The 23,481-nt window shown below is 43.5% G+C and overlaps 1 protein-coding gene across 1 annotated transcript; it reads right to left on the bottom strand.

Moving 5' to 3' along the window:
* Positions 1-2,433: 2,433 nt before the first annotated feature.
* On the bottom strand, positions 2,434-22,143 carry LOC129205942 (transmembrane protease serine 11E-like). Its single transcript, XM_054824450.1, has 10 exons — positions 22,051-22,143; positions 13,310-13,433; positions 11,554-11,669; positions 11,059-11,126; positions 9,295-9,458; positions 8,269-8,307; positions 6,425-6,605; positions 5,932-6,197; positions 4,907-5,049; positions 2,434-4,503 (listed from the first exon to the last, which is right to left on the bottom strand). Exons 1-10 carry the CDS (start codon positions 22,141-22,143, stop codon positions 4,342-4,344), a joined length of 1,356 nt encoding a protein of 451 aa, XP_054680425.1. The 3' UTR covers positions 2,434-4,341.
* Between the last annotated feature and the right edge of the window lie 1,338 nt (positions 22,144-23,481).

Genomic DNA, 23,481 nt, shown 5'->3' with positions numbered 1-23,481 from the left:
AAAAGTACTTTTTTTTTATTTTTCATGAAAAATAAAAGAAATCAGATTTGTTAAAATTATGTCCTTTAAGAAGTCTGTCTCTAAGACTTCTGTTATTGCACTTGACCCAGTAAAACGTGACAAAAGTGCTACTGTTCTTCCAAACAGCCACCTTCCCATCCGTAGCCAACCTGGCATGTCCTGTAATACTGCAATAAAGCTGTTGTACTCCTTTTTACCCTCTCAGATAATCTCAAATTCCAAGACCATCCCTTCACCTGTTAGGTATTATAGAGCAGGATCAACAAACTCCAGCATGTTTCATTCATCAACAGCTTGCTCTTCTAGCTCAGAATATGGTGCAATTTGTACCAAGTTTCCCATCCTGATGGGAAAGGGACAAGAAGAAATCTGATAAGTGTCGATCTACGTCAAAGCAAACAGCAGCTGTATGCCACTGCAAACCTCCCGTCCTATCAGATTCTCAAAATTATTGCTGCTCTTTGCTATCTTGTTCGCAAGAAGGCTGACAAGCTGAGAAAATAGACCCATGATGCCAACAATACCTGACAATGTGCCCTTCCAGTCTACTTTTCCACAGGACAAAGGTCTGGCTATGGTGTGGCAGAGAAGCAGGCAAAACCTGCTCAGCCCCTTGCTCACAGCCATAGCACACTGTACTTTGTGTACTTAGAGGGGAGCATTTGCTGCCAGCTTTCTGATTGGGGAAAAGACTGAAACTCACTCTGTGCTGCAGAGGCCTGCGCTAAGAGCCGAACAGCTGTAGTCTCCTCAAACTTTGTAAGACAATCGTGGAGCATCTCTGCATCTTCAAGGCAATGTGGACATGGTGCCTTGTCCTCCAGATCGTCTCTACCGAGTTGAAACAGAGCACCCCCAGCAGCCAAGGCTCTTCTACAATATGGTTCACCCTCTAGTGGCTGACATGAGACCTGTTTTTGTGCACATAAATTTGGGTAACCTCTGGCCAGGTGGGTAAATTCTGCCCAACACTGGATGGCGTTTTGCTCTTCTTCCAGTTACGCTCTTCTTCCAGTTATGCTCTTCTAACAAGTCAATAAAACCAGATGGTTAAGACTACTTAAAAGTCACTACATAAATACGTGGTATAGGATCAGTGTAACACATTCTAAAACAGAGGCGTCACCATCTTACAGTTGCTTACCATAACACAGAAAAGTAACAAGTACCTGAAACAGAAGGCAAATTTTTAACAGGTTTTATTAAATTTGCATATAAATTACATTCCTGTGTGCCATGCACGATTATATAGTTAGATACATCCCATTCTGCCTTGAGTGAAGATGTTAATTCCTATGAAAACATGCCTGTGAGAAGATTGAGCTTGTGGTTTCATAAATAGGTGAGACTGCAGCTTAAAAGAAATACAAATCTGCTAGACCACCTAAACCAATGTTTTGGCCATCTACATTGCTTCAGGTTTCCATAATTTCCCTCAGGAAAAGCCAGACAATGCTGACATCAGTGTCATTTTCCCACAAGTAAGGGATTCAGACCCATCACGTCCATCTGCACCAACATTCCCAGTGGATGAGGGGTGTTCTTTCAAGCGTTCTTCTTGACAGTCCCCATTTATACTGCTTTGCATCACCAAGAGGCCTCAGAGCATGTAAACTACACTGCTTCCAGAAGAAACTGGATCAGAAGTCTTGTTCCAATTGCTGTCAGGAAAACTCCACAAGGCAGTCCAAATAAAGGTTCCCAAAACATACACCATGTAAATGTCAGGTCCTCTTCAGCCCCATTCCTCCTGGCTGCACTGTGCTGGCACTCGGCATTAAGGTGGATCAGGTACTGTATCTCTCTGAGTAGAAGCTCAGAACTGGTAGCTCCTTAAGCAAATGACGAGTTCACTTTTTCAGTCTTGTGTGCACCACTTTGGAGAATGATATTTACTGCAGCCCTTGATACAGAGCAAAATGCTTAAGGCTTTCTGATTTTGTACCCAAAATAAGCACAACATGAACGTTCACAGATGCAAAATATTTTTTTTTTTATATCTACTTACCTGTTTTGGGGAACCAGTGAAATAGCTGGGATTCACAAGCCTAAAAATATTGTTTCCAAGTTAAAATGAAATCCAGCAGGATGGGGAAACCATTATGCCCTCTGAAAACCCAAGCCTAAAGTGCTTTGGGAACTGGAAATCCATGGCATCTTGTGATGATGCTTTTCTTCATGAAGATCAAATTTTATTCACTGTCCTGGTAAGACAATTGCTACCAGCAAGGAAAAATATAATCATATATACTTGTCATACATTACTTTTAAGCTTCCTCTACAAACAATATACTTCAAACCCATGTTATGCTTAATGGACTAAAATGAGATTTTTTTGTGCTCAGACCTATGGAACCAGTGTGACACTTTTTACTCTCTATGTAGGAATTAAGACACTAAGTTTTGTTTCTGAAGCTCACAACATTCCACAAGAAAAGTTCCCTGAGGAAAAAAAAATTGAGTGCCAGTTTTCCTGATATACACAAGTACGGAACACACAACAGCTGCAGACCCTTGTCTTTCACGCAGACCTTCTCTGAGCATCCAGTATTCCAGTACCTCCAGTGAGGCTCTAGGAAAGGATGGTTCTCGGTACTGTCAGACAGCCAGATCACAGGATGCATAATCAAAATACTTCTGTTAACTCGATGGATTGCTGCTCTGGTTGGCAGCATTTGCAGCAAGCTGCATAGTCCAGAGGGGATCCCCTGAACTGCCATTGACTGTGTCAACTGACTTAGACTCAATTTGGACAACACTTTGATCCTAAGACTGTAATCACTGAGGGCCTGTTTCCCCCAGATCTAACTATGAGCATACTGAAAGCCTGCTGTTTGCCTTTTCTAGCCTGGCATAAGATTCTTGCTTGCTTGTCACGTTGGACCAGCTCCAAGTCTTGGCAGCGTGGCTGGTATCTCCTTCACTGAGTTCTTTCTCTTCAGACCATAGAGGGAAAATAGATCATTTGAGTGGCTCAATATCTAGCAACTAAGACCACAGCACTTGCTGTTGTCAGGATCAGAATCCACATAAAGTGTTGGAAAGAGTCTGCAGACACACCAAGGAAAGCTTCCTCACCAGGAATAGGCGTTTGCTGCTGCTGGGGTGTAGAAAGTGTTTGAGATCTACCTGGCAGACAGAAACATGGGCTCCTGAAAACATGAACTCAGAGAGAATATGAAGTTTGTGTGGTTGAGATCTAATGAGTTAGCTATGATCTGGCAATGAGACACAGGCAATTCTTACTTCCTGACAGAAGAGAGAGATCTTTACATAAGTTTACTGGGTCAGTCAGAAGTTCTGCCCTGCTCTGAATGAGACAGGTATTTCCACCTTACCACAAAAGCTTTTTTTTTTTTTTTTAGGATGCAGCTGAAGATACACAAATTATAAAGACCCGAGAAGACCATTCACAAGAATAAGCAGTTTGAGAGGGGTTTTTTTGACAATGGGCATACTGAGATTGTTACAATCCTCCATCCTGCACAAAAAGCCAAGAGACTTTTATTCAGAACAATACAATCCGGAAAGTTAAAAATGGAAATTAATTCAAATACTCTGATATGACAACAGACTGGTATGAACGTAAAGTGGTTTTTGGTCTTAAGTCCAGCAATCACTCTCAAGGCAGGGCCTGTTCATATGAAGCGATGAGTGGCGGTACAAACACTTGTTCAAAGGAGGTTGACAGAAGCTTGTGATTTCCACCGATTGCTTTTTCAGGACAACACAGCAAGGAAAAATTCTCTATTCATCCAAGTAACAGCCTGACATGGTATTAGGAACCAGGACTTCCCTAAGCCATCTTCTGTTCTTCATTAGAGTACGCTTCCTGGAACAATGCAGGAAAAAGCTCAAGAAGAATTCAGATGTGCAGCAGCCTTGGAGTCAGAGGCTGGATTGTAGCTGGTCTGCAGATAGATGGGGCCTTGGGAGCACACAGCAAATGGGTGGGCCATATTTTGGTTATAACTTGTCTTTGATGCTGGTAAATGATTGTTTGGGCTCAAACGCTTTGCCTGAGTATAAAAGTAGGGGCCAAGACATTTGGCCACAGAGAAAAAAGAGTCAGAATATTGCATATAGACCAAGGCAGTTGTCCCTTTGACAGAGTACTTCCTGAACAAACAGCTGTCACATGGATCAAGTCCATTCCTGTTTGGTTGTAGGCCAAACCAATTTCAAGTCCTACTCTGAGCTTGCTGGCACTTGATACATGACCACAAGCTATGCCAGCAGCTGTTTAGAGCATTACCACAGAGCAGAATGTGTCAGAGGAATAGCCGTACACAGCCCACAAAACTTAACCTGCTGCAGGTTTCAGATGCCCGTTTTGGAGTTGATCCAGTTTCGATAGTAAGTCACTCGCACGTACACTCCTGGTTTATTTGGCTTGCCACATTCATCTCCCCAGCTCACTATTCCCACAAGATACCAGATTCCTCTGGAGTTTGCATGCACCAGTGGCCCACCAGAGTCACCCTAAGGAGAAAAATGTCAACAGGCAGGAACAAAGAAAACACTGTTCACCTCACTGATGCAACAAGCCTCAAATTGTTCTGTTACAACTGACAGATACTTGCCTCTAGACCACAGCTATAATTCAACCTCCACATGGTTTACTGACAAGACAGAGGCTGACAGCCTATGCCTAATTTAGTCTCTCCCACTTCACACCCTCACATCTGTATTCTCTTGCATGTGCATTGTATATAAATCCCAAGCACCTAAGTGCCCATGAGCCATAAAGCTCTTCATTTACATCTGTCAAGATATTGAACCCCATAAACTTAATCAAGATTCCCCAAAGTATATTTTATTTCTAGAAAACACCACCACCCACCCCAACTACTTCCTTTTTACTATTACCTCTGAAGAGACTTACCTGGCAGGCATCCACCTTCCCCTCCAAGTATCCAGCACACAACATTCCAGGTGTTATTGCTCCACCGTACACTTGTCTTCTATTACAAGTTGCAGTACTTATAATTTTCACTTCTGCTTGCCGAAGCTGATTAACACTATAACCTAGAAGGAGAAGTGGCATTAGAATTTGCAGACAGGCTATGCAACCTAAAACACTCAAGAATTAGGAGTCGCCAGATTTTCCTACAGCTTTTCTGCTATGACAGGCAATGAAGGGAGCTACCCAGACAATGTCTCAGGAAGAAGAAAGAGGTTTTTTCCCCCCTTAAAGTCCTTTACTTGTTCCCAAACATAACTTTTTTCCATCTTTCATCCTCATCAGATGCTCTTGAGCATAACAGACAAAGGGATTTTTATACATGTTTCAGTACTGAATTCAAGATATGTCCTTGATATCATTAGAAAGACTCATTTGGTTAACTGCAATGTAGCTTTGGACAATCACTATACACCCCAATGTCTACCACGAAACACAACCTATATAGTTCAATGGCTCTCATAAGCAGATTTATAGTCCCATCATCTCTAACCTCACTAACAGATTAATTTGAATGAAGCTCACTCAAGTCATTGGATGAAGCCTGATTTATGACTGAAAAGATGATAACTGATGAAAACTGTCATGATACATCTATGACAAAGCTGAATGGCAAAAGAACTCATGTCAGCTAAACCCAGAGGGACTGGGCCAGTGAGAACAGAGAACAGAATGTATTCAACCAGCACAATCCATGCAGCAATGATAAAAAAAAGCTACTCTTACTCCTGTAAGGCTAACCTGTAGGGTCTTTCTCCCATATTCCAATCCACTGACCAAGCCCGAAAAAAAAGCACCAAACTAAGTCCACAAGTGTATCATTAGCACATGCACCTATGAAACACCAAGTCTAAGGAACCCAAAATAAACCAAAAAAACCCATAAAACTAACAATAGTCTTCTCAGATACATGTGTGACAGGGCACAGGAAGGCAAGAGACACTCACCATCATTCTCCAAAGCTCCCCAACCTGTGACAAAACAAGAAGCGTTCTCTGGGAAAATGGTAGATGCTTCAGGAAGACAGACACTGTGCACATCACTCGTGAACTCAATAGCAGAGGCAAGTTCCACAACAGCCACATCATATTGATGATCAAGGACGAAGTCACTGTATTTTTCATGAATGATAATTCTTCGGATGAATTTTTTCTGTTTTGGAGGTCTCAACAGAATTCCAAAGCTGGCAGTCCACCTCCGAGGATCTTTTCCTCTGTAAGATATTTAAGGTTATGTCACAGCCACACAAAACGAGATCCCCAAAGAAGCTTAGCTCTCCATTTAAGCATCAGAATGCAATGTGGTCATGTTTGCCTAAGGGACAGAGAAGACCCCAACTTCATTATCTTTCATCAGATACAGATGTTAGTGGGCCACGAAAGGTCAGAGCACCCAAGAATCCTAAGGATCTGTAGGATCAGAAAGGTGCTGATGACTTACCCTCTAAAGCAGTGGGCTGCAGTTACTAGCCACGTATTACTGATCACTGACGCACCACAGCGATGCGTCCCATCAAGCTGAATACTAGCCTGCCACGGCCATTCCCCATCCTGCGCACGCTGCCCGCCAATTATTCTCTCCACTCCTGTGAAGGAGAATGTCTGTCTTCGTATTCCACAGCCTGTCAAAGAAAAGGCAGCTCTGCTTTAGCTGACTGAGGGAAATCAGGGTGTTGCTTTGGGAAAGGCCCTCACGGCTGCAGGCACAGACGTAACAGGGCAGAGACGTCAAGAGACAGCCTTCACCTAAAGTAGTGCCTCCAATAGCAGGGAAAGCAAGTGTCATGGTCACAGGCATCTCAGGATAGATGTGGGGTAAACAAAGAAGCTCGGTAGAAGAGTGACTATTTTGTCATTAAGCCAGTTTTCAGACACACAAGCCCATATGTACTTCCATGGGTACTGAAGGCTGTATATCTGAGACATTGTTTATTTTCCACAGTTGCAACTGTTTACCTAGTTAAAAAACACATTGCCTCTACAAATCTTGCTTTGTTTGATATTTGACCAGAGCTGTATAGTGGGAAAGGTAACAGATATAGCCATTAGTGTGTCTGTGCATACAGGTACACACACAGACACAGATTATTAGGCACAAAGATATGCACTGATAATTAACCTAAGTGTTTACATTCATATAGCTTTCATAATAATGACACGTAACTTTCATCTAAAGACTAAACCTCTCTTGGTACCATATGAAAAAAAGAGTATGGAAATACTGAGGAACCTCCACAAAAACAACCACACCAGGGCAGCTCTAAGCTTTAATACACACATCATCACCAAAATATGCACAAGACAGACGCTGCACATCACTTGTAAACTCAGTAGAGGCAATCTTCCCATTATTTGTAACATCACCCCTGTATAGCGAAGACAAGACCAACATAGTCAGTATAGCTTTAAGTGTCACAGAATTGCTGAAGACTAGTTTGCAAACAGCTACAAAGCCAAACAAAAAACCCACCCACAAACTAAGCAAAGAAAGAAAGGATTTTGTTAGGTCACCTCCAGGTCAGCCTTGACAACAGCAACAAAAAAATAGCGTCCTCTTCCTCCAACAGTTTACTTTTAGCCACTGTGCCAACAGCACAATCATGTATTACTCAGCTGAAAAAAAGTTAGATCCAAACCAGTTAATTCTCAGAGTCCATTTAAAGATGGAAAGCTAATGTGCAAAGGCTCTGAGACCATGCAGAGGATTGATGTAGTCCCCTGGGAGGGGACTTATGCTGTCTCCCTGTTTCTGGAGGAGCTTTAAGACCTTATGGGGGAGCACAGAACAGGAGAGGGACTGACAACCTGTTCTCACTGTAGAAAGCTCTTTTCCCTATCCCATCTTCTGGCCTTTCCCTGTATATTGCAAGTTTAGGTCAAATCTGACAGACATCTATTGTGAACCCTTTCTGCAGGGAGGAGGGGGCAGAAGGGAAAAATGTTTTTGGAAGGATTCCAGCAATAATCTTGGCCCATAGCAACTGCAGTCCTTGTGCAAAGCTCACTAACAGCAGCTCATCTACATGCCCCTACTTCCCGTAACCAACATTAAAGCAAATGCTTTCCACCATCAAGTCAGAATACCTGATTCTGCAAACACCACACAGCCAGCCTGACTGCAATAAAATGAGCTGAAGTCTTCCCTGGCTCATGCACTGTCTACTGCTCTATTATCTTTAGCTAGAGTTGTTTTTTCAACTTGCATCTCAAAAGCATAAGAATCTTGTAAACACAGAACCTATAGCACCATGTCCCTGGACCTTTTCTGTAAAGCATTGTACTTACAGTTGTTTAAAAGGTTATCTCCCTTTTCTTTATTCAACTCTGAAATGAAAAGCAAACACCACAGTGAGTATATCTCATACTGCTACATGATCCAGCACAGACTCCCTCCCTATACCCAGCAAACACAAATTAAATGGCTTGCATTGCTGCATGGAGTGACAGCACGGTAAAAGGAGTAATTTGCTCTGTTGGAGAAGTTCAGTTAAGTCTCTGTTCCTTACTGAAAGTATAAGGCCAAAGGATGCATCTTTCTTGTCTTTCTTGCCTTAGCTCAAAGCTAACAAAAGCAACAGATGACTGCAAATAGGTCCAAGTAACATCTACATGTGCTAGTGTCTGCACGATATAAATGCCTACATGCATTTGTTCAGGTTCAGTATGGCAAGGTGGTCAAAACAGTCCTCACAAACCCACAGTGCTGGGATTGAGTGGAGCTAAACTGTAACGTTACTGATTTCTTTCCTACAAAAACCCCTTTGCCAGATTCTGATGGTAACCAGTAACAGATTCATGGGAGAGGACTACTGCCCAGGGAATGTCAGGGGTTTTTTTATGAACACTTTCTATCTGTCAAATAAGCAAAGGAAATAGCAGGGGGTGAAGAAGGGAACCATCTCAGCCTTGCATTTTTTTAATAGCTTGAGGACTCTGCATTTCAGTACCTAGTGATACAGGTTCTTTTCCAATTCACTGTGTGCCTTAAAGTAATCTGGGAACCCGTGGTCACAAAGTTGGGCCTTTTTTTGATTAATTGGGGTTCAACTATCTCATTCAACAGAGCTAGGTCACACAGAGATGCACAGGAGAGAGTTCACACTCATAAATCAGTGCCAGTATGCTTTAGTTCTTTTCATGTTACTTCTTCCAAGTTCCCTGGCTGTCAGCCATAACACACAATTTAGAGAAGGCAAAAGAAGAAAATAAGAATAGCCCATATTTGCATGCTAAAGTGAAACTCATTACACTATGAACAGCAAGGTATAAGGAACACATTCCAGGCTAAAAACACAAACCTAAGGCACTTGCCTATGAGTCTAAGGGTTGACTGGTCAACGTTTAAGAACGTGGAGCTTGTTTTCAGCCTTCTGTGTAACACACGGTTGATGTGACCCCAGCTCGTTGCCTTACTGTCAGCTGAGGCAAATTTAAATACCAGAACAACAGATGCAAGCACTCCACCAGGATCTGGGCTGCAAACCAACAAAAGCAAAGTGGTGTCATTCTCTCTTTGCCCACTAATCCTCTTTGTTCTGCTTTGCGCTGTCTTCTTTAGATGAGAACAGGTCTGGTCTGCGCAGACGTATAGAACAAATAGCATAGCTGCGCACAAGTGAAGGAAGATGAGGACATGTCAGTAAGCAGAAAAAGGCTTGGTTCTCATTATAACAATGATAAGAGGGAATTTTCTGGAAACTGTTATAAGCAGTACAGCTGAGGAGGAAGAGAGGAGGGATCACTCCCTTTGGCCTCCACGCAACTCTTAGTAGGACACAGATGGCAGTAGGAACGACACAGCAAGTTAAAACCCTTCAACAGATACCCAAAAGGCCATTCCTAACAGCCATTCAAAAGATCCAGTTAGAGCCATAGAAGTTAAAAAGGTCTTCTGGCATTTCTTTCCATTTAAGTCACTTGTCCATTTATTGTCCAGTTAGCTAGAGTATCTAGAGACAAAAATCTTAATAGTATGAATTATCTTAATAGTATGAGTTATCAGAGCAAGGCATGATCATTCACTGTCAGTATAAAAAAATTTGGCCCAATATTTTAGACTAACAGTCTAAAGGAAAACCAAGCGAAGCCTAGAGGCAAAGACAGCAGAGATGCAGCTAAGCTGGTCCAGTGTCAAGCTGCACAACTAGGTATCTGTAGTGAAAACAAGGTTCTAAGAGATACGCTGTTTTGGTCAACCTAAAAGATGTAAAGGAGGTTGCTTGAAATCTAGCTCCCAAGTTCTGTAATTTCAGTTGATGTGAGAGGCTTGTGGAAGAAACCAGCAGCAGAAAACAACGTAGAACAGTTTAAGGAAATGACTCACTCCATCTAGAGAAAAGTAAAGGCAAGAAAGCCCAGAAGTGCTGTGAAGAAGGACATTTGTGTGAAATTTGGCATTCTTCGCTATCTAGGGAAAATATTACACAGCAGAATTGAGCCTTATAGAAATATTACTCCAAACTAATGTGAAGGAGAGGAAAGCAATGGCTCTTATGGCTGAGAGTGATACATAATTACTGCAGAGACATGAAAGACTTAAAAGCTCTCCCACTGGACCTTTATACCTGTATGTCCCACTTGCCTCCTTCCCTCAACTCTGTATCCAGGTGTCTCACAGTGGAATCATTCATTCCTTCAGACCTTTTCAGAGAGGGAGGAGAATAGTCACCTCCTGCTGTACTTCATGCAGAGGGGTAAACACCAGCCTGAACTTCCACAGGAAGGATTAAGTGGAATTAAGTGGACTTTGCATATCTCAAGCCCTTAACTAATACTGAAGACCAGGATCACCTAGTAATTCAGTTACTGCATCACAGCCACAAACAACTGGCATTCAGGTAATCAATCTGCAGAAGCGTAAGGCCAAATTTCTCTTCCTTGTTGACCTCTGAAGGTAACTGAGTCCTCAATGTTGTGAGCACTGAAGGAGAGCGAGAACCAGCCAAGTCTTAGTCATCCTGCTGGTGTAATCCAAGCATAAACAACAACTAGGCCATATGGTCAAGGGGTAGGAAGAAAGAATATTTATCACATCCCTGCTTATTCCTGACATTCACGTTACTTCACATTACTTACCTTAGACTGACAACATGGGACCTGATGTATCTTTTACTTAGAAAGGACCCCTTGAATACTTCAGATATCTGTTAAAGGAAAAGAGTGTGTTAAAATATACCTATAATATGTACATGATGTCAAGATATAACAGTCTCATGAGCCTCCAAAACACAAGGAAATGCCTTCAGATCTCCACCTCTATACCAAAGCTACTCTTAAATTTCCATCAGAGGATGCAGGACCAAAATAAATTCAGCTGAGTTGGCTGATTTCACTGTCCCTTCTGCTCTGTGGGTGCCTGTTCCACCACAGGGCTGTTGGAACATACAGCACCTGTGTTTACCATCTGCTTGTGCACAATCAGCAATGCATCTTTAACCCAGCAAGGTTTGAAAGGTAAGACCAGCCACATCAGAATGAGGCACAATCACTTCTGACTCTTTATTTCCAATCACACAATCACAGGACTCTTTACCATAGGTCAGGCAGAAACAGAGAAACACCTTAGCTTACCATGGTTTCAATCTCTTGGCTCAGGTGCCTGAACTCTTCTGTGGTTTGCCTTTCATACTGAGGGTCATACTTGACATTGGTGATTAGGAAAGATGCATTGTAGTATCGGTCCTGATCTACAGAGGAGAAGAAAAGGAAAGTTCTACTCCACTCTCGTGAGACCCCACCTGGAGTACTGTGTCCAGCTCTGGGGGCCCCAGTACAAGACAGAAATGAACATGTTGGAATGAGTCCAGAGGAGGGCCACAAAGCTGATCAGAGGGCTGGAGCACCTCTCCTATGAGGACAGGCTGAGAGAGTTGGGGTTGTTCAGCCTGGAGAAGAGAAGGCTCCAGGGAGATCTTATAGCAGCCTTCCAGTACCTGAAGGGGCCTACAGGAAAGATGGAGAGGAACTGGTTACAAGGGCAAGTAGTGACAGAACAATTCTTTACTGTGAGGGTGGTGAGGCACTGGAACAGGTTGCCCGAGAAGCTGTGGATGCCCCATCCCTAGAAGTGTTCAAGGCCAGGTTGGATGGGGCTTTGGGCAACCTGGTCTAGCGGAGGGTGTCCCTGCCTGCAGCAGGGGGGTTGGAACTAGATGATCTTAAAGGTCTCTTCCAACCCAAACGATTCTATGAAAGGTGGCTGATCTCCTTCAGTATGATTCAGACATGCACAGCACCTCACAGAGCATGGCACAAGGCTCCCAGGCTCTGGCTGTGACCCCGTCAGCTGTGGAATTAGAGCTTTAGCAGCACTTTGGGAAAAGTGGGCTCTAGACATCTTGTTGGTCCATGGATCACCTAGGGGCTCATTTCTACTCTGAGGACCATCCCAAGTAGTTCTAAATTACACTCACTACAACATTTCTCTGGGGACCATCTTCTCATCAACGTGAGGTGAGCACAGCACGAGACACATCAGCCCACATATGTCCCTTCTGGCTCAGTAGACACACTCACTCCTCCCTAGCTGCTCTCTCGCCTGTCCATGCCCCTCTGAGAGGCAGGTGGCCCAGAGCTGTTTACATCCATTCAGCAGTCAGGTTCAGTTTAAAAATCTGGCTCTAGGGTGAACGGCAGAGGGGCCCCATAATGCAGAGTTGGCTACAAGCAAAGCTAAGCTGTAGCTCTGCCGCTGCTCTGTCTAGTGTCCTAATGCAAGCCACGGCCTCGTTGACTCTTGGTGAGTTGAGACAGCAACACAATTAGTTCCATCCCAGCAGGAAGGCATTTCAAAATCCCTCACACTGGCATCTCAGAGACTGGGAATGGAATGACTTGGCTTCATTCATCTGCTACTGAAACTGGGCCCTTAGCAACCAGGACTGACTCCTGGGCTCCAAAAAGCCTAAACCTCTGCCCTCTCTCTTTCTGAGGCATATCCTCAGCTAGAGGTGCCAGGTTCAGTTTCTGCAGAATCCCTGTTCAAGACCAAGCTTACTATGCATAGCCTGAGTACTAGACACACCCCTGGTTTACACAGAAGACTGCTAGCCTTTGGTTAACAATGCATACCAGCAGATGCACCGGGGCAAGACAAGAACAAAAAGAGGAACAAAACTTAAATCCCTGCTTCAAGTAAATGATATTTTAAGTATTCTTGCAGGTTTTCTAATCAATTCAGATCTTGAATAGGGTCTAGTAAGTTTTCTTAAGCAGATTCTATACCAGAGAGGAATTGTATACTAAATCATCAGGCAAGACCACAGCAGCAAGTGAAACACAACAGATTCTTGAAGACTTGTGACAACAAAAAGAGTGGTGCACTTACCATGGCACAAAAGAAACGTAATCAAGCCAATGATGAGGGCTAAGCCTACTATCACTGACACAACGATGATTGCTATCTTCCATGGCTCTATACGCTTGGTTGCTCTGTCCATCTGGATCGCTATCTGCCTTGAAGAAAACAACATGGAGAAATTAAACTCTATTACAAAGATAATAGTGCATCCTGAGCCAAATCACATCTGGCACAACTTAGCTCAGCTGACAAACCTTACAGATGAGGTAGGTTGGGAAGGACCTCTGGACCCTGTGGGTCTGACCTTCTGCTCAAACCAGGTCCCATCAAACCAGGTCCCACTATGACAGGTTGCTCCATGCTTTGTCCAGTCAAGTTTTTAGTGTCTCCAAGGACAGAGATCTCCCAGTCTCTCAGAAGCTCTGGTTGAGCTTCTGACCACCCTCATGGCAAAAGCTTTTTCTTTATATTTAGTCAGAATTTCCTGTGTTCTAACTTGCCTCCATTGCCTCACAGGCACCCCTGAGAAAAGCCTAGAGTTGTGCAGGCATTGCTAGTATGGACAATTTCCCATCAAGAAATATTACGCACATCAAGTGCAGCTGACTGCCCACGCAGGTGCTTAAACTGAACATAAATGTAATAATTCATCATTGCTGAAATAACTTCTGCACCAAAGATACTCTAGGCTACCAGAGATGCCATATAACATACCAACAGCAAGTTGAACATGAGTCAACAGTGTGCCCAGGCTGCCAGGAAGGCCAACCGTATCCTGGGGTGTATCAAGCACGGCGTTGCTAGCTGGTCTAGGGAAATGATTGTCCCACTCTACACTGCGCTGGTGTGGCCTCACCTCGAGTACAGTGTGCAGTTTTGGGCACCACAGTACAAAAAGGACATAAAACTATTGGAGAGTGTCCAAAGGAGGGCAACAAAGATGGTGAAGAGGGGAAGACGTATGAGGAGAGGCTGAAGTCCCTTGGTTTGTTCAGCCTAGAGAAGAGGAGACTGAGGGGAGACCTCATCACAGCCTACAGCTTCCTCACGAGGGGGAGCGAAGGGGCAGGCACTGATCTCCTCCCTCTGGTGACCAGTGACAGAACCTGAGGGAACAGCATGAAGCTGCGACAGGGGAGGTTTAGGTTGGATATCAGGAAAAGGTTCTTCACTGAGAGGGTGGTCGGGCACTGGAACAGACTCCCCAGGGAAGTGGTCACAGCACTGAGCTTGACTGAGTTCAAGAAGCATCTGGTCAATGCTCTCAGTCATATGCTCTGATTCAGCTGGTCCTGTGTGGAGCCAGGAGTTGGACTTGATGATCCTTATGGGTCCCTTCCAACTCAGGATATTCTATGATTCTATGATACCACTTTGAGTTATTTTTAATTGGTATAAGTAGTAACATTTATTGATCCCTACAGGGTTTGGGTTTTATTGCGCCAAACCCACAGATATACTGTAAGAGACCACATCCTGTCTCCTGCCAGTCCGTCAGAGGGGAGAGAAACAGCTACTCTTGTGTAAACATGGTATGGCAACAAGACCCAGACTTAATGACTCACTGAAAGCCAACAGCAGACCTGTAAAAGGGTTGGGAACTTGACTCACGCATGGACAAAGGCACATAAGCCTTTCTCCACCACTTACATCCTGTGTAGCATTAAGCAAGAGAACATTAGGGAAACTGCATTTTTGTGCATGTCCTCAGTAGCTTTGTTGTAGGATGATGCAAAGCCTTAAGCACAATTATTTCAGATCCCTGGTAATTCCACAGCACACTATGTAGTAATTTTTGTCATGCTACACACTGAGTCTACATCATGGTCATCATTAGTACAGGGTATCAGAAAAACACGTGGGATAATCTCTCAAAGGTGCCTGGAGTGACAAATGGCAGCAGGAGGGACAAATGGCAGCAGGAGGGACTCAGCTGGCTAGTCACCATGCTGTTTTACACCCACTGATCTATGTTTGCATTGCTGTGGACCAGACATACTAAATGCTATTTTCCCCTTTTCAGGCCTATGGCACAGGCATTTCTCAGCAACATCCAAGAAAATAGGGGCAGGAAGGGGCAGAAAGGCAGGCAGAGAGAGTAAGTCTTTGCAGGTTTTCTGACTACAAGGTGACAAAGAAAAAAATCACAGTGAAAGCAAAGCAGTATATCAGCAGAGGCTCCATCTTAGGAAATGAGCTGAGGCAGCAGACGAGCAGTGAAGGCAAGGGTATGATGCACAAATCCAAGACAGCAAAAGACAGTGAAGTGGTGGGAAAGCAGATTGGGGTTATATACTCTGCCCTGAGGGCAAGAAAGCTGAGCAAAGCTACAAGGAAGAGATGGTAAGCAAGGCAAACAAACAAAAAAAAAAAGACCCACCCAAAAAACCCCAAACAAAAGAGGATGGAGTCACAGAGGAAGCAGCTGAGAGGTCTGCACACAGCGAAGGTGTGCTGAGCAAGTGACAGGGAGGTTGGAAGCAACTCGGTTTAATCTCTTCACATAAAAGCTTTGTTTTGGCTCATGAGAGTGTTGGCAGATATCCCAGTCCATTGCTTAAGAAGGGAAGCAGACAAGTTTTTACCCACTCAAGCAGGTGGCATACTGGAAAGAAAAAGTAATACAGGGTAGCTTCAGCCAGCACCACAACTGCAGGTGGTCACAAACAGCAGCTCAGTGTTACCAAAATACACAGGACAGGTGACCAGGATCAAGTCTTCTCCTTCAGAGTCACATGCTACAGAGAAGCCTAGTACCTCTCCTTCTGTTGTGCCTGCTTTATTGTGGCAAAGTTATGTTCTGGCAATGCACAGTCCAAGTTTTCCCCAAATCTAGCTGTCTCCGCTCTAGACTGGCTCAATTCCCTGATGGCAATACTCTGCAAAACAAACCATAGGGCAGTTGACAGGAGTCTGAAAGCCCAGGCTGGCCAAGATTGCTTTCTTTGGAAACTGCAAGCTGCAGTAAGCGCATAATATACACACACTAGAGCTCAACTGGTTCCAGGGAGGCCTTGGTTTCTCACCATCTAGACCTTCACTGTATACACTATCCATTACTCCTGATGGTTTAACAATTGCAGACATTTGGATAAAAACTAAAGACCAGTGGGACTGTCCTGCCTCAGTTTCTTTAACCTGCTGCAACCTCCCACAGAGCATTCCCATCCTCATCTCATAGTTCGCAGCCTTTCACAGTCCCAGCTGCTGGAATTGCAGCATACCTCATGGGCAGCCAATTACTGCCCTTCAGGGGAAGCCCCTTGGCTAACCAGAACAGCCCACTATGGCAAAATGCCTCTGCCCCTCCTTAGCTAGCCACCTCTTATGTTTTAAAGATTCTGCTTTAGCACTAGACCTTGCTCTCCTCACTGGAGAGCTTTTGCTCTCCAGCCTGAGCCCCTGCCATCACTCTCAATCAAACTGGTTCCCTGTGCTTCAGCTGTCCCCACCCCAGTGTGCTTCCACCTGAACGGCAATCAGAGCAACATCCCTCCATTGCTCCTGACACAGAGAACACGTGGCACAGCCCTGACAGCATATGGCTGACTCTGCAGATATTGAGGCAACAGTACTCGTTTCATAACCGCCGGCTTTCTTGAACTGTATACAGACATATTTCCTCAAGACACGGCCTTATGCCTAAGCTACAAAAGCTTAACACTCACACTTGAGAAATGAGTATCTCATTGCCTGTGGGACTCGCGCTCTGACAGGCAGCACTGTCCTCCATTTCAATCTGTCTCTATTTCCTTTTTGTGCAAATACCAGCTACATCAACAAACACTGGTGGCATAGACCCCCTTCTCCAACATTTCAGAATTGCTTGCTCTCCACAGGTCACACAGACTTGTAAGGGGAAACAGGTACCTTAGGAGCTGCTGCAGTGCTGGGGAAAATGGAAACACAGGAGACAAGGAATAAAAACTTCCTCCACTTTTGATACTGATTTCGCTTTAAATTTTGTAAGAAAGCAGTTTAAAGGAAGCACTTCCATGTATTTCTACATTCAAACAAATTTATACATTTGTATATCCTACATACAGGATATACAAATTAAAGCAGAAATACGTCTTCAAACCCCAAACAGTTTCCTCTCTTTACCAGGATGCTCTTGACTTCCATCTTACTATTATCTTAGTACCAGAATAAGAAAAATCTCTTATGCAATGGAAGCACCAAGTCTCATCACCTCCCAGAGTGTACAATTGCCTGTATGAATCCTTCAACTGCGATGCCTGAGTGCAGGACCCAGCTGAGCAGCCCCCTTTTTTTTTGGTCTATTTTATCAGCGGACATGCTAGTCACCAGTTGTGCAGAAGGGTTGGGAAAGAAAAACTCTCTTGTTTTTAGCTTTTTAGGAAATTCCTAATATCTTTTGCCACTCATTTCAGGAATCAGCATGAATGCAAGGAACAGATGGTCTTGTTTGGCCCAAAATCAGCTATCCTTTACTCTTTGAAGAACAGCTCGAGTGCGGGCAACACTAAATGTGCATTGCTTGTATTAGAGCAGCATTTATTTCCAGCAGTGCTCAGGAGTTCTAGCCTTTGACATTGTCATGCTAGAGTCTGTATTCACAAAACAAAACATACTCTCAACTAGATCTGATTTTAAGCCTGGCTCTGCTGAGACCTACTAGGACATTTAGTGAAAGACAGCTCTTGTTCAGGATATGGCCACTCAAGGCATTCAGTCATTAATTACATACATTAAACCTCCGACTAGCTTCTTCCCCCTCTAGCCTTTTTGCTATTATGCCATGGAGGGCACAGTTGTCATGCTTTACCAGAATAACCACCTGACGAGGGATTCCTGTGCCTGGGATATCCTCCTCCGCAGTTAAATAGTTCAGTGGCAGGTGGATTCCCCTGTTTAGGAATCAGACTTCTGCATGGTCTTCTCCGCAGTCTAGTAACCAAGAAAACTCTGCTCCACCCAGCAACCCTCGCTGGCCAGAGAAACACTGATGCTCTGTGTTGCTGATGAATGCAGAGGTAGAGATGAACTCATCACCTTCAACCATAGATGCATCCTTTCTTTCTTCTTGTGGCAAAGAGGCACTGCTTAATAGACAGGTGTTCTCAAAAGACCCCAAATACCACAGCCATCTGTGTAGATGCCTTCCAGAGCCGGGTGTTTTGTACAGCCTCACATTTCTTGCTTCCTTATACCACATGCTTCCATTTTTTTACTGCCCAAACTCCAGTAAGATGTGAATTAACTCTCAGGCAGGCAGACAGGGGAATTCAGGTAACACCAATGCATTCATCCTCCAGCATGGATGAGGATAACTTTAATTCCTCAAGAGCAAACCTTAACAAGAGATCAGAAGCCAGACTCCACCAGGAGACCTTGAATGCCAAGTCCTCTCTGCTCTGAAAACCACCTCCTCACAGTCTGTGTCTGGCAGCTTTCAGTCTGCAGTGAATTAGCAAGAAGTTTCAAACCCAAGATCTTTTAGTTAGGTACACAACTTCTTATCTTGGCAATACTATGCATGAACAATAGACCTCCTCCAGCAATCCCTGTTTTCATTTAAAACATGCTTCATTCCCAAGGAGCCCAAGACAATCCATGGAGACAGCAGCATCTGACAATTTCATATCGCAGTTTATTTGGGTCTGAAAATGCAAACTATTAAGTCTCCTAGTTTACACACCTTGGCTCTGAGCCAAAGAATGTGTTTTGATCACTAGAAAGGTATTCCATACTGAAAAAAATTAATCTGGATGAACTATTTTGGAAATAGCTAAGTTTGTATAGAATTAAGTTATTTTAAACACAGTAAAGTTGTGTTTAGAGAGAGATATATTAAATCGAGCCTCGATACAGGATATTTTAATAAGTGAAATACAGCAAGAAATAAAGCTACATTAATAGTTATTGGCACATTAGGAAGAAGAGTTGTACTGAAATTTTTACGGAACTAAAATTTTCTGGTCGTCTTTGTGAAATCAAGGAGAAAACAGATGGGATTTCAGGTTGGATTTCTGATCAACCCCAAATGAATTCTTTACCTTCTAATTTGGAATATTTACCCAAAAGCAAAACACAAGCACAATACACAGGTGACAAGCTGGTTTTCCTCTCTCATGCTGTACCAAACTCCCTAGAAGGTTTCTGTGTTCATTCACAATGCAAGTGGTGAAAGTTCAGCTCCCACCTCTGCCTGACAGGATTTGATTCACTATATTGAGCTTATCCATCTCTTCCAGTTGAGCTACTGTCTGTTATCGAAAGCCTCATTAAGAACAATACCAGAAAACTGAGCAGAAAATGTCTGTTCAGACAAGAAAAGGAAGTGTAACTTTATCATCTGTGTTCTAAGAAAAGGCCCTAGTCACTGAGCTGCTGGATAAGCAGGGAACAGCTACCCTGTTCTGTTTTACAGATCTGCCCTTGACATTTTTTGACTTCTTAAGTTAAGCCCTCATAGCACCCTGACCTAGGTTTGTTTAGATGAATCTAAACCATGTTTTCTGGCACCAGCTGTTTACTGAAGGCGTTTTGCCACGCTCTGCATAGAAGAAAACATGCATCCTCTGCTATCTGATCTGCTTCTATCTTCCTATAATAAATTTATTATTGTATTTTTTATTATTACACCCCTGCTCACTGATATTCCAATACTCTCAGAAGAGCCAGTGGCACAGCTTTGGTGACACATCTGCTGATGAGGGTCTCTCCCCATCTATAGCCATGACCAGTTTTTCCATTTGAAGATGGATTTGGGCACATCCCTACAATCACTCTTCCTAGAAATGGGACCTTTCACAAGACAACTGAACAGACTAATCTTCTGGCTTGGTGAGTGCAATTTGAAAATCCAGACTAGGTCCCTGGCACTATCTACCTTGGCAGGGTGGTTGGGAATGGCAGCAACTGAAATACATGTGGCTTAGTCCAGAAGTCCTGTAGCAAAAGCACAGGGCCATGAAGCAAGACATGCTAATTCCACTCCCACTTTTGCCACAAGCAATCACACCAACCTAACGTTTCTCTTCCACTCGTGTGGCATACTCAGGACAGACACTTCTAAGAGAATGGGATGACAACCTCTACTACTGTGGGCATTGAAATGGAAGCAGATAGTGCCTGCCAAAGTACTGCAAGACCCTTGTTTGGATGAGGTCAGTTACCTACCAGCCTCAATCACTCAATGTTTGATATCTCCCGAAACAATTCTGATACAATGGAAGACTTCCAAATACTGAAGGGATCTGCTGAGGGATACAAAATGTGTGTGTTCTTCTATGCGTCACGCTGAATCAGCTTGATCTCCCCACACCCTCGAACATCCCACAAAAACAGTAGGTGCTGCATGCCACCCCTCTGCAGTCAGATAAGGCATCACTAATGTATTTGCCACTTACTAATTGAGCTCCTCCCCTTAACCATCCAATTCTACCAAGATCTTGCTGCTTCCCAGAAGCACGCTTCAGCTGGGTAAAGACAACAGCTCCAAATACTGTTCTTGTCATTGGCATCAAGATTCAAGACCAGCATTGAGTCTTTGGGATGTGTTAACTCAGAGCTTACCAGTAACGACATCCATGATGCCAAAATACTGCTTATACAGGCTTCCCAGATTATGTGATCGCCTTTGCAATCAGTACAAAAGGTTTGTTGTTCCTTACTCTCTCATCCATTTTGCATACAGCATTTTGGAGGTTATGAGCTCTTTAATTGTTGGGACTTAGCTAGCCTCCCATACTACTGCAACAGGCTGTGGGACATAACTGTAATACCAACAACTGAAATATCCTTGATCAATAACACATCTTTCTACAGTTGACTGTCACAGTCATCTTAAGAAAGACTCCCATGTTCTGAAATAAGCTTTAGTAGAACTCAGAGGGCTACTCACTACCTAAGGACTTTACAATCTGCATAAAAATGTGAGATGCCATCCCAGTGTAAAGGAAAAATGAAGTACATGGCCACTGATTGCAATCAGTTTAGGATAAGGTTCTGCAACTTCTATATCATCTTTACCTCTCAGATTTCAACTTCCAGCTGCGTTGGTCATAGGCAAGTATCTTATTCTGTTAGTTTGGCAGTCCCAGCCTACAGAAGTAGATCTGTGCTTTTCGGCCTTTGAAAATAGCTCTGTCTGTCTCCCTTCACTCCGCTTTGGTTGAAATCTACTCCAGAAATGAGACATCAAACAAGCAATTATAGTCTTTGTGGATTTTCGGTTTGATTTTCACTCCAAGGCAGGGTGGGTGAGATAGTCTGATGCCAGATTTGGTGCATTTCCAAGCTGATTCTGCACAGATTAACACTTCACTGGCTGCATACACAGCCCATGAAAATAAACAAGAGCACAAGAAGCTACTTTTACCTACTTTACTCTGCTCACCCTCTTGTACCACGCGTTTATTGCTCAGCAGTTGTGACTGCAATACATTCTAACCGCACTAGCACAAACAGCAGATCAGAGTTGGGATGCAGTGAGATGACTCTCACCTGCTCCCCTGCCGCAAACTTTGGTGGCTAAAGGCCACCTTGGTTTGTCACCATACCATGCCGTAGAGGAGCTGGGCAATTCTCAGAAAACAAATGCATTTTGTGTGAAAAGAAAGGGTGAAATATCAGAAGGATTACTGATGCATGGAAGGCGGCTCATATCAGAAGTAAGCTCAGAGCTAGTGTCATTCTCCCCACACCCTCGGTCAAAGCTCAAACTGCCTTATAAATCTACACATGATATAGCCATGCTGCCCAAACTACCAAGGAGCAAGTCAGAAGGCTGAGGCACTCACCTCTGAGTACCACTGAGAGGTCAGCAAGAAGCTCTTCTGTCTGGGAGATGCACGGTCCCGAACGCCACAATGCACTATGCAGCATCTCAGCATAGACTTGAGGCTTTATCTCCCGAATTAGGAAAGAAAGGAGTCATAGGCAAGTCAGAACAAACAAGTCCAGCAAGTCTCAGTGACAGAGGCCTACCCAGTGGCATGATTCCTCCCCTAAAACAATAACAATACAGTTCTTTCATCACACCTTTCATCCAGGAATCCTGAAGCCTTTTCAGAGCATTAACTACACCCTGCAACACCCCAAATCAGAAAAGCCATGAAAATTTTGCAAGGACACAGAGTTTACTTCCTTCTTTGGTATAATTAAAAACAAATCAGAAATTATGGGCAGGACCAACTCAGAAATTTTGCATGTTCTAAAGAAACAATGTTCAGTCCCAGGCCAGATACAAAGCTGACATAAATTGATGTAGATTCAGTGGCATGTGCCTCTTAACCCCCTTGAACTTCCCTGAAATTGGTCATTTAGCCAGACAAGAACTTGCCCCCACAACGACAGCTACATGCAAGTTTGTCATTCTTCTTTAACTCCTTAGAAAATAATTTTAATTGTGGCCACCTAGCCACACACACATTTCTGTCCTGGAAAAATTCTCCTGGGTCATAAACATTTGTGATATAAATATTTGCAGGTTGTCTAGATAAGCATTTCTACTAGTGCTAGTTACAGCAAGTTAACTGGCAAGTCAGTTAACACAAGCACAAACTCTAATCTAAAATAGCATTTCTCAATCTTTTTTGGGGAACCCTTTTGTTAATTTTAAGTTTTCTCAGTTCCATCAAACTTACTATAAGATACATATGCCCACATAGCCTTACACACAGATTTGTTTCAGAAGGCAGAAGACAACAGCACAACAAGAGAGGTGCGTGGCACATACTTGCTTTGCCGCAATAAAGTTTCTACATCTAGGGACTCTTTTCCTCCACCTTAATGACCTTCATTTGACCCCTCTATAGCTCAGGGATCACCAGCTTAGTAACACACTGATGTGAATACATCTGACATGGCTGAAGCTCTTCCTTCCGCCTTATATCAAGTCCATAGCCAAGTAACAGGAAGACTGCCTTTCTGGGAAGGCAGGCTTCTTTTGAATGAAACACAGGCTAAAGATAAGCCTCAGCTTCTCATAATTTGGATTCAGTCACTGTCTCAGCATAATTTGTTATGAAATACAATTAATAGAGTTGCTAATGATGCACATAATGTAATTGCTTCTCAATACTTTAACTGGAAGATGCATTGCCATCCCATATAGGAGCACTTCTATTGAGTCAGTCCAGATATGCAAGAGAAATCCAGTCAGAAGCCTAGCTAGAGGGTGACAGTTTCCAAGGGTGAAATATTGAGCGTCATATGATTACCTGACCTGT

Source organism: Grus americana, chromosome 4 (genome assembly GCF_028858705.1).
Source record: "Grus americana isolate bGruAme1 chromosome 4, bGruAme1.mat, whole genome shotgun sequence".
NCBI lineage: Eukaryota > Metazoa > Chordata > Aves > Gruiformes > Gruidae > Grus > Grus americana.
This window is presented reverse-complemented; position numbering and strand designations above follow the sequence as displayed.